General features: G+C 37.9%; 1 protein-coding gene across 1 annotated transcript; it reads left to right on the top strand.

Moving 5' to 3' along the window:
- Positions 1-230: 230 nt before the first annotated feature.
- Positions 231-9,470, top strand: Tm4sf1 (transmembrane 4 L six family member 1). The gene is made up of 5 exons (XM_004834432.4): positions 231-545; positions 1,942-2,031; positions 2,119-2,264; positions 6,720-6,900; positions 8,683-9,470. The coding sequence occupies exons 1-5, from the start codon at positions 369-371 to the stop codon at positions 8,695-8,697; spliced, it is 609 nt and encodes a 202-aa protein (XP_004834489.1). The 5' UTR covers positions 231-368; the 3' UTR covers positions 8,698-9,470.
- The last annotated feature ends 2,819 nt before the right edge of the window (positions 9,471-12,289 follow it).

Genomic DNA, 12,289 nt, shown 5'->3' with positions numbered 1-12,289 from the left:
ATTCTTTATCCTGAGAATAAATTGCATAGTGAATTCCTTGTGGAGAATTAATCATTTTCTTTGTTGCCTGTGACTGAGGCTGTTTCTCAAGTCCTGCCCGTGCTTTCGCTTGTCCCAAGGATTGCATTGGAAGGGCGGGGCATCCCCCACATCCCTCCACCCCAGCCCGAGCCCACAGTCAGGACCAATGAAAGCAAAGTACTTCATCTACCAAGTGACTAAGAACTCTCAGTATTTAAGAGGGAGCAGGAATGGGCTGAGAGTTGCTTCTGCTCTCTTCACAGACCAGCACACTCTCATCTGATTTGGGCTGCAAATAGAACTTCAGAGAGAGAGCTGGGGAAAACCTACAGGCTCCTGCCACCATCATGTGCTATGGCAAATGTGCGCGATGCATCGGACATTCTCTTGTGTGGCTCTCTGTCCTCTGCATAGTAGCTAATATTTTGCTTTACTTTCCCAATGGGGAGACAAAGTATGCATCTGAAAACAACCTCAGCCGCTTTGTGTTGTTTTTCGGTGGTATTGCAGGAGGGGGCTTGCTGGTAAGTCATTCAGAATTATTACAACTTTTAAAAATTCTCTCCTGCTAACTAGAAGTCATCCTTATTTCCATGGAAAGTTTTCTGTAATGCATATTTCCAAGTCCAGAAGATTTTGTTGTTGTTCTTTTTTTTGGAAGTAGATTATGTAAAGGTTGTGATAGACTTTATAATTTCATTAGATGTTGTTTTACAAAATCCTCTTTCAACTAGAAGTGTACTAACTCTCACAGCTAGAAAATAGATACTTTTAAACAAGAATTGAGAGACTATTGAGTTTCTAGTACTGGAGTGGGCAGTCGTTTAACATTTGGTCTTGGGAGCCGGGAGGGTTTGGATGGTCCTAAATCAACAGTTTTGAATTAAAATTATCTGCTGCTTATTCGCAGGCATCTGTGACAAGAAAAAAAACAATAAACTGATTACACTGCTATTTATAAAGAATTGCAGCTTTCTCTTAGGGTGTGGTATCTGGAAAAATCTCACAGGTAGCAGCAGATCAGTGCCTGAACCTAATAGTGGAATGTGTTGTGTTTTCCAAGGTTTGTTTTTAATTGAAGTGAGAATTTGCTTGCCAAACTGAAAGCTGAAAGTATTAGCTTCAACCTCAGCATGGAAAGAATGTGAAAGCTTGAGTTTGGTACTTGAAAATGCTGGGATTAAGAATCTTAAAGAGAAATTTTATGGAATTAATGTCATACAGAATAGTTTTTCTTGCTCAATTAATTGAAACATTTAAATCTAATACTGTAGATTAATAATGGTACAGCAAATCTACTTTGAATTTAAACATTACTATCATGTTAGCATAATCATTAATGCAAATATAACTAATATAAATTAACATAATATAATCTTTAACAAACCATTGTACTTGTTTAAGTTTCTTTTGACTTTGAACTTCAAGTATTTCTACTTATATTGCTTAAAGAGCTTTATTGTCACACTAAAACCGTACATTTGTTGCTTCGATGATTCTATTTATTACAGGTAGATTTTATCCCTCTCAGTTATTTTATTTAAGACTTGTTGATATTTTCAACATTTGACAAAGGGAAAAAGTCAGATTTAAAGACTGCATTTAATAGTTCCAGGGGAGAGTTTAGTTTGCAGCTGGAGTGTCATTAAGAACTTATGTGGAACAGCACATTTATGTTATTATTTTACTCTTCCAATTGTATATCCTCACCTTGGAGAATACTTTGACACATTGCACAAAAACAAGCAAATATTGCAGAGTATTTTTTCTTCTTTAGACTTTTACATTCTTTGAAATATTTGGTCTACCTAATCAAAATCAGTCAACACCATCAGAAGTAAATATGTTTTACCAAAGGCTGCTTAACCTGACCCAGATGACCCTGTGGGACAGTAACTTGAATTGTTTGCCTCCTAACAGATGCTCCTGCCAGCATTTGTCTTCATTGGGCTGGAAGAGGAGGACTGCTGTGGCTGCTGTGGCCACGACAGCTGTGGCAAGAGATGCGCAGTGAGTCCTGCCACCCGGGGACGTGACCCATTCCTAAGCTGCAGCCGTGGGAGCTTCAGCCCACTTCTTTGTTTCTCCTTTCTCTAGATGCTTTCTTCTATATTGGCTGCTCTCATTGGAATCTCAGGATCTGGCTACTGTGTCACCGTGGCATCTCTGGGCTTAGCAGAAGGACCGTGGTGTCTTGATTCTCTCGGCCAGTGGAACTATACCTTCGCCAGCACTGAAGGACAGTACGTAACTGTTCTATACCTGGCAACGCTTTCCTATCCATCACACATGCATAGTGGAAACCCCACTAAACTAAGTGGTCCATTAGTCCATCCACTCAGCCAGTGTTTCCTCACACTGACTCACACATAGGTTAAGCACTAGGTGTCCAAGGATGGGTGGCCAATTGCAGACTGGACAAGTTCTAAGTGCGTTTTAATAGTTCCTCTGATTTTGTCCCCATAGCAACCCTTTGAAGTTGCTTCCACTCTTGCTCCTGTTTTACACATGAGAAAAGGGAAGCCCAGAAAGATGGCATAAGTTAACCAAGGTCTGACAGTTATTTGTACCCAGGCAGTTTGTATATAGAGTTTGTACTCATATGGCATATATGTTATGCTGGAATAATTGACTGATTAAATGTAACACAAATTTGTCAGAAAATACTATAGAGCCTTATATAACAAGAATGGCAGCTACATGAATTTAATAAAAACCCACAACAAATCATACCCACCATTATACATATATATGTTCACATATAACATCAGAATTATGTACAACACACCACTTATTTTAAATTAGTAGGTATAGAAGAGAGGTCTTATTCACAACTTTAATATCAGGACAGATAAAGAGATTCCATTGTTTTATGTTGACATTTACTTTTTATTAGTTACAAAGAAAGGAACAAAAACAGGAAAGCTGATGGAAATCGATATATGTGGAAATGAATGACTCACATGCTCCTTTAGCTGGTTGTTTCTAAGTTTACTTTTTCCTGATTCAGCTTTTTTTACCATTAAGTTTATTGGTACATTTTAGGTTTTTGTTTGTTTGTTTTTGTTTTGGTACCAGGGATCGAACTTGGATCCTTCCACTTGCGAGGCAGGCGCCAGAACCACTGAGCTAAATCCCCTTCCCTATTAGTATATTTTATGTATAAAATACAGTTACACACATCATTGGGATCTTGTACCATTACATGAGTCTCTTGGTTCTTATTTTTTTCCCCGTTCCCCTGCCCTCCCTTCACCCCCTCCACCCTTCCCTATTTGCAAAGACTTTGTTTCCATTTTTTTTCCTTTTCTCATATTTTTTCTTTTCCCTTCTTTCCTTTCACCTACCCTCTCACTTCTCCTACTCCTTTAGACCTTTTCTTCCTATTACACAATATCAATTATACATTTTTTTAAAGTGTAATATCAAAATTTAGAGGACATTACCACAGATTTTACATAATTTTAAAGGATATAGAAAGCATATTACAAAAATCTTTTTTGAAATAAATTTGACAACTTCTAAGAAGTACCTTGGAAGACAAATTAATGAAACTGACTCTGGAGGAAATGTAAAATTTGAATAGCGCCTATTAAAGAAAGTATATTCCTAGCTTGCAAACCTACCTATATGGCAACAACAGGCTCATATACCTTTTAACTGATGAATTATATCAAACGTTTAAAGCAGAAAAAAGAAGGAACTCTTCTCCCCTCATTTTAGGAAAAGCAGCCTTGCCCACCTTTGTGTTCTTTCGGCTTTTTTTGGTACTGGGGATCAAACTCGGGTCCTTGCGCTTGCGGGCAAGAGGCAGAACCACTGAGCTAAATCCCTGGCCCTTCCTGATTCAGCTTTTAAAGTTGAATTTTAAAGAGTTCAGTTTTGAGATTCTTGAGTAAAAAAATATTATAATGAATTTGAATTATCCTTATATTATTAAGAGTATTTGCCTCCATGAATTGTATAGTGTATAATGAGGTTGGATACACACACACACACACATACACACACACACACACACACATACACACACACACAACTTTTTTCTTCGTGAGATAATGAACTTGGAATTAGACCTGGGATCAATCCAAACTCTGCTCTTACTCTCTGAGTACAGGAACAAGTGAACGGACCTCTCTGAATTTGAGTTCCTTTGTCCATAATATATCAAAGGGAGTCATCATGAGAATTAATGAGATGTGTGAAATGCCTCTGCAGAGGCCAACTCACTGTGAGCACTGCCACTGTTAGGTATTAATATTATCTATTAGCTTAAAATGAACATAATACAATGGTAGCCTCTGGAGGAAAAATGGCACTTGAGGAGTTTAAAGTTTTAGTGTTCAGAACTGTCAATACTGAATATGCTATTGCAAAATGATTATTTAGGTATGCAAAACTATTGCATAAATCTGCCTCTTTAAAAAGTCGTAATTTATGCACCCAGAATTCAGGGAGTTGTGTCCTTAAACATTTTTAGTAGCTGCTTGTATGCCCCTCCCATTATCTGCTCCAGCTTTGTAAGAAACTTTCCTCTTCTTCTCTATCACCCTTCATTTGAACCTGTCCGTGAATTTCAAGATAGGATTAACTAGCAGTTCCAAGTCACTGGTTCATTGAAAATACAGTCACATGGAGTCAAATAATTTGTTGAGATGGTGATCTGAAAATATAGATTTTTGTTCCACTGACATGCAGAGGGTCAGGTCCAGAAGGAAAGAAATTTTTTAAAAAAATTTTAACCATAAGAATGGATCTCTGGTTGGCTTAATGAACTCTTCCAAAGTTAGATCTCCAATTCCAGGCTCTTTGTTCTGCTGAGGAAAGAAGAAGTGATAAGAAATGGGTTATACCAGGCCTCTTTGTGGAGTCAATCCTAGATTTTCCCACATGATTAAAGCCTATTTCATTAGAAATCAAATAGTAAAAAAAAAAACCAGGAAAAAAAAGAGATGGGAAAAAGAGAGGAAAGTAGAAGGGAGACTATTAGAAAAGAGAAAGGGGATTAGGGAGAAAGAAGAGTCGGGGATAGGGTGATGGGAGAGTGAAAAGAATCAAAGTATGTCATATGCATGTACAAATATGCCACAATGAAACCCTTTGTTCTGTATAACTAATACATGCTAATAACATTTAAAAATAGAATGGTGCACCAAAGGCTGAAGTTTTAGGGAAGTAATCAGAGATAGATTTTTTCAGATAAGAATATCCACATATTTAGAAATTATCTTATCACATACATATGCAGTCAGGGATGACCTCATCATGGTTTGCTAACATTTCAAAGTGGCTTCAGGTTATTTATCATTTAATTATTTTGAAAATGTGTTCAGTACCCACTGTGTGCCATATACTCTTCTGGTGACAAAGATGGATAAGATCATACCCTCATGGAGTGCAGCTTTGATGAATAGACATAGGCAGGTATTTGCTCTGGACTAGGTTAGGTGCCCTTCCTCTGGGCGCTTTCCACACTTTGGTCACCCAACCATCTTACTTTTCATCTTACTTGAGATTGTCTATTACTTGTTGCCTCCCTTATACACCATATTCTTCCAGGACACAGCCTGTGCCTTGTTCATATTATATCCCTAGCTCTGACTCCAATGTGGAATTCACACAGTGTCAGTAATCTCTGTGAAGTGAGAGAATACAATGTGCTTCTTGCTAATATGGGTGCATGGATACATCATGAAAGTAAAGAAGAGGTATCAAATTAATTGGATTTAATCCTTCTACTTCCTGTTGCAAATTAACTTATTCCTTAACTGAAAAAAAATAATCTATTCAAAAGGTCTCAGTTGAAAACTGTAGCATATTAAATCACTACACTTGGCAGAATTTGGATAATTTGGATAATTTTCCAAAAGAATGAATTGTATTTTAATGAAATGGTCTAAAGTCTAAAAAACTAATGTAAAGAGATTAGTTTCTAAATAGATATTCACTCATTATTGGTTACAGAGTCCTACCTTTCACACAGATAACAATTAAGCAACAATAGAATTGGGAAACCAAGTAAAAAATTCTCTATAATTCTGCTACCGTAATACATGATTTATTTTCATTTTTCCACATCTACTCTTAGTTCACATCCTCACACACATATATGAATTTTACCTTAAGACAGATATAATGTCCACTTTTATTTTTGTTTACAATAATTTATATGTTTTTAGAGAACATAAACATCATTCTAAGGTAAAGATTTCTAACCACAGAATCCTATAGTAGGAGTCAAAAGTTTTAAGTTTTTTTGTTTTTGAGACAGGTTCTCACTCTGTAGCCCAGGCTGGCCTGGAACTCTTGAGGATCCTCCTGCCTCAGCCTCCTGAGTGCTGGGATTATAGGCATAGTGGCTACCATGGCCTGCTAAATGTTTTAAGTTGTTTTTTTTTTTAAGCAGTACTGGGTATCGAACTCAGGACCTTTCGCTTACTAGGCAGGCATGGCACCATTGAGCTAAATCCCCAGGCCAACTAAAAGTTTTAATTTTTAATTTTATGTTTATTATTATAATAAAATCTGAGCTAAATTTCTTCATTTTGTGGAACAGCATGTTGTGGGAGAATCTAACACAGGACATTAGATGAATTCATTTCCTTTTTTTCCGAATAAAAATCAGCACACCAGGAAGTAGCTTATGAGATATCCCATTAGGAGGATCCTGTGTCAGAAGTTACTCTTTATATCCATAGGTACCTTCTGGATAGCACCACATGGTCCCAGTGCAAGGAACCCAAGCACATCGTAGAGTGGAATGTGACACTGTTTTCTATCCTCTTGGCTCTTGGTGGAATCGAATTCATCTTGTGTCTCATTCAAGTAATAAATGGATTGCTTGGAGGCATCTGTGGCTACTGCTGCTCTCGCCAGCAGGTAAGAACCTGTATGAAAATGCCCTGTCCTGGGCATGGTGTTTCAGCTGTCATAATGCACCATTCTTTTCATCAAAGAGAAAAAGGCAAAACTAAACATGCTCCAACTGGCAATGTTTATTCTTCCATCATCCCTGTGGCACTGGATCAGTAGCATTCAGTTTTGCTCTCAGTAATAAGCTTGCTTGAATCTCACAGTCACTGAGTTATCTTGGTTCTTTGTAGCTGGCTCTCTGTGCAGAGAAACATGCTGCCTATGACACTTTCAGGGTAGAACCACTACCCCCCTCTAGTTATAAAGACACAGAGAGATGTCCAAGATGTCCTCACTTTTACCTGCTCTCCTGTTCTTAGTACACAAGTACTAGTTAATTGCATTCATTGCACCTGACACTATATTAAACTCATTTTTCAGGTAATCCTATGATTCAGAAATTAAGTAATATGTGTTAAGACCCCCTCATTAGGAAGTAACAGGCTTTAAGCCCTCAGTTATTGTATTTGGTACCAAAGCTCTTGCTTTTCACTGATATGGTTCATTGCTGTTTTGTTGGATTTTCTACAATTCTTCCTAATACGGAGTCAAAAAATGCCCAAGCAGCTAGGCACGGACAGGCACTAGTAGCCGTTGAATAGCAGTTATGAAAAGCTTTTCAGTGTGAAAGAAAACCAGGAAGCACTTGTTTCCTGAGGATATGATTTAGGAGAGAAATATGCATTTGTGCATAGCAGGGAAAGCTCTTGTTTCTTTATCTTCCTAAAAGATATATATTATTGAATTGATGGAAGTCCAGCTTTGGTCCAGTTTTGGGAAGTGGTTTGTTTTTTGTCTTATTCTGTAAAACATGATTAGGCAAACAGAAACTTGTTCATTTATATTTTCCAAACCATTTATTCCTCTGGTTCCAGGTCTTTTACCTTTCTTTGAAAATAAGACAAAAACCCAGTGGAAACTAAAAGTCCATTGCTATCGTGAAAATCATTGCTGTAAATAAATGGAAACTTTCTATAATATTTTGAGGGGAAGTTAATATAGTTTTCCTTATCAGGCAAGTACAACAAGATTAATAATTTCTCTGGGATGCTGCCAAATTTCCAAGAAAACAACGGGTGGGAAACTTTCAGAATGGAGTTGTTTTCAGGCAACATATTTGGGGAGGGCAAGAGAAGAATTCTCTCAGGATTACTGAACACAGCCTATATTTAGCCTTCAAATTCACATGAGGTAGAGTTTAAACTCAGTGAGTCATTTTTGGGGACAGACATAACAAGGCATTGTCCAGAACTGCTGCAGTGATCTGGCAGGGTGTGACACCTCCCATGACTTGGAGGGCAAATAGACGGGGTTCCCATCCGAGTCCTGTAGGGATAGCTTTTCCCAGATGCTGGGAAGATTTGCTAGCTGTTTAGAGGACAAAAGACCCTTTCAAGGACAAGACTTTGGAGTGTGGGGAAGTTGGTTGCTGGCTTGGGAAAAGTTACCTGCATGGAGCCAACACCAGGGTGAAACTCCCAAGCCATCATATTTTAAATCCCTGGGCTTAAAGCTCCAGGCAAACACACTCAAAGCCAAACCTGCATCAGTTGCAGCTTTTGTTGGGGAAGACAATGGGTCTGATTTGTTTAGAAAACATTCTGTGACCATTATCTAAACCCTAAGTGTCTTTGCCTAAAACTCTGCTAGAGTTAAAGTTATGTTTGCTCAAACAGGAACATAAAGGACAGAAATGCCATCATTTCTTTATCCTGATTGTAACTAACATGTATTTCATTTTCTTTACAGCAATATGACTGCTGAAAAAACCACCTGAAGATAGGACCACAAGCTGCCTCTATTTCATTGTAATTTATATATTGTACTTATATTACTGTATCATAGTCTCCATATTCTGCTTTTATAAAAGTGTATAAAGACTGGCATTTTCACATGATGCCAGTGTTTGAATTTAGCAAACAAACTTTTTTTAAGGAATGAGAAAACCTGAGTACTGGAGGTAATTTACAGACTGACAGCCCTCAGCTTATCTGAGATAAGCTTTGTAATGTTTAGGATAAAAATCCCATTCTGATTCCAATTGTATATATGTGTATGTGTCTTAAATGAAAGATGTCTAGTTGCTTTTAAGACCAAGAAGAAAGAAACTCCAAAACCTGAAAAGATGTTTTTCATTGCTTATATGGTGTTTCCCATTTATATCCCTGCATACCTCTAATCAGAGGCCTTTTGAACTGCTTTAGTTCTGTGAGACATGAACACTAGCGTGGGTTTGGAGGCCTAGGGGATAACACTCCATCCCAAATGAAGGAGTCAAAACACACAATGCCACAAGTTGCTGTGAGTCCCACCAGATCCTAATTTTTTTAATATGTAGAAATCTTTTTGTTCTTCAAAGAAGGACCAAATAATTAAAGAGGAAAAGTCCAGAAAGCTGGGCAAGAAGAAAGATGGGAAATGGATGAGAGCAAATGATCAGCATCATGGTAGATGGGGAAGGGGAGTAAGGTGGAAAAACCACAAGGAAGTTTCCACCAAATGTGATCATGTACCACAAAATAAAGTGTTAAACATCATTTTGCTGTTGTTGTTTCAACATGGTCCTTAGTTTAAAGTTCCTCCTCTTTGCCCCCGATTGTTTGCATTCAGCAGGTTGTGTAGCCCCATTTGCTGAGGGCTTCCTGTCTTCTGGTTCCTTTATCTCACTTTCTCTCCTCATCACTCCTCTTCTACTTTCCTCTGCTATCTGTAAGTTGTCCTTGCTGCATGATCCCTTGGGGTCATTCGTCAGCTAGGTAATTTTTATTTTTCCTGGATGCTCTGAGCATCAGACTCCTGGGGGAAGGAAACAGGTGTTTTCTCTCTTTTGTACAGAGTTAGGTTTTGGAAGTCATAAGACTTCCTCACCTGTTGGGAATTGTCCACAGAAATGCTGTTGCTTTTGGTATCCATGTCTGAGCACCAGCCGAGAAAGTTAGTAAAGAGACCCCCTGGCTGTTAGAGGCCAGCGCCCCTTGTGGTGGGGAGGCGCCCCAAGATTCTAAGCCAATGGTGGGAAACATTTTAGAGACAAAAGACAAATTGCAACCCCAAACCCACTTACTTATTACAAAGTCCCAACATTGCAATTAACCCTGAATATCCGATGCTTTTGGCTCCTGGGGCCATTTGGCTCCCAAGCCAACAGAGGAGGCTGTGTGTGCCTGATCCAGCACTCGTGTGTTAAGTTTGCCAATACTGTTCTAAGCTTTCTTGTGCTATGGTTCCTGGAAGTCTGGTGAAACCTACAGACTTTTTCTCAGCATAATTATTTATAAATACATAAAATAAAGTACATAGAATCATTGAGTAAACCAACATATTGGAATATTTTGTCAAAATGTTTTTAAAATCATGGTGTAGTTGTCTTGACAGCCAGCTCCATTGTGTCCCGTCTGCAGATAGGCACACACTGGTCACCTGTGCTCTGAGTCCACCTAAGAACGTACTGCATTTTGAAATACAATTTCAATTTAAATGGTATTTTGAGATACCTGCAGGAATTTTAATGTAATATGAAGACATGTATAAATTTTGTGCTAGAGATCAGAATATAATCAGTATTGTTGATATTACTTTATGTTTTTTGCATACTGTTGTAATGAGAGGAAACACTACTTTCTGGTTAGAAGTTAGTAAAAAGTAATGATATTCTTCTTTTTTCCATCCAAATTTAACATCCTTCCCCACCTACCTGTGGGTCTCTAGGGAGTTCTTGGACATCAGGTTAAGAATCCCTGAAAAAGAGAATTTTTTTAAAAGATGGTTGTGGTTAATAATCAGTCATAAAGACCACATTTTCCTAACTTAGGGAAATGGAAATAATCTTTATTAACCATTATAGTAATAATGGCAACCATTGATCAAGTTCTTTCAATGTGTCAGTTATTATAATTTTCACACATTTTATTTCACTAAGATCTTTCAACAGCCCTAGAAGGAGGAGCTTGTCTCTTTTTTATAGAATCAAAGCTCAGCCAGATTCAGGAATCTGCTCAAAACAACATCTTCAGCTAATAAAGGAGCTGTGATTTGCATCCAGTCTACCATGAATACCTTTCTACTCCTCCCCCTTTCCCTCTCTCCTCCTTTGCCACTCTTGGCCAGAGGCTGGAGTCTTCTCACCAACACACTCAGAGCCCAGACACTCCACTCATCTAATGGGGGCTCTGACAAGCCTCCGTGACTCTCTGTCATCCCTATCCCAGACCCCAAATTTGAGTGACTCAAAGTTTTCCATCATTTATAAATCCTTTAATAGTAGACATTATAGTTGCCCAGAGGAAACAGCTGGCTCAAGTCACTTTATATTCTAGTTAAGTTCTGTTTATAGCCTATTCTTTGCATCTGAAATTTCTAGACCTCTCAATTTGGCTGGAAATCCCCTCAGGGACTGTGCCAAAACAGCTCATTAGCACCTGGCAATATAAAATCAATCAAATTACTGTAGAATCTGAATCACTTGAATAGCACACCTGGCCTCTGAATGCCAACTTACCAAAGTTACCAGATCTACAGATAACCAACCACCTGCATGAAAGAAATCTCTTGACTGAAATCTAAAAAAATTGATGGAATTTTACCTTCATCACAGTTTACGTATCTTGCAAGTGTGAGAGATCTCTTTGATTACCTTTTTTCTGACCCTTACCAATGGTGAGAACAGGTATGGGATTTGGTGCAACTGTTCAGGAAATAGTCTGTAGTCAGTTGAGCATAGTGGCAGACAGCTGCAATCCCAGCAATCTGGGGCGCTGAGGCAGGGGATGATAAGTTGGAGCCCTGACTGAGCAACTTAGTGACTTAACATGAACCTGTCTCAAAATAAAAAAAATTTAAAAGGTGGAGGATGTAACTCCTCAGCATGAAGGCCCTGAATTCAATTTCCAGAACCATTAAAAAAAAAAAAAAAGTTTGTACATCCATTTTAAGCTGGCATTTTTATTTTTAGAAATTTATTTTAAGAAAATCATCAAGGACCCTTACAATAGTTCAGCTTCCAGGGATAATTATGGAACTATTGTTTATAATACCATAAAAAATATTTGGCAACAAGCAATTGTTCGAATGAAATGTAGTCAATACAATGAAATGATAAAGGGTTATTAAATTAGGGTAAATGATATAGGTAACACACTCCATGAAAGAGAGTTTTGAAATACAGAAAAGATGGCTTCTATATCTAGATGAAAGTAAGTTTGATCAGACTCTATTTTATTTTTGTCTCAGTTCACTTTGCTTATTTATATTTTCTGAAGTTTCTAAAACCAATGCATATTATTATGGAGAGAAAACAAAAATGAGAAAAGAAAGATTTGGTCCTAGAGAAAAGAAAGATTATGTCCTAGAATCACTC

Source organism: Heterocephalus glaber, unplaced genomic scaffold (assembly GCF_053883595.1).
Source record: "Heterocephalus glaber isolate CG9 unplaced genomic scaffold, H.glaber_assembly_v1.0 deba00001504, whole genome shotgun sequence".
Lineage (NCBI taxonomy): Eukaryota > Metazoa > Chordata > Mammalia > Rodentia > Bathyergidae > Heterocephalus > Heterocephalus glaber.
The sequence above is the reverse complement of the archived record's forward strand: the minus strand, read 5'-3'. Positions and strand labels throughout refer to the sequence as shown.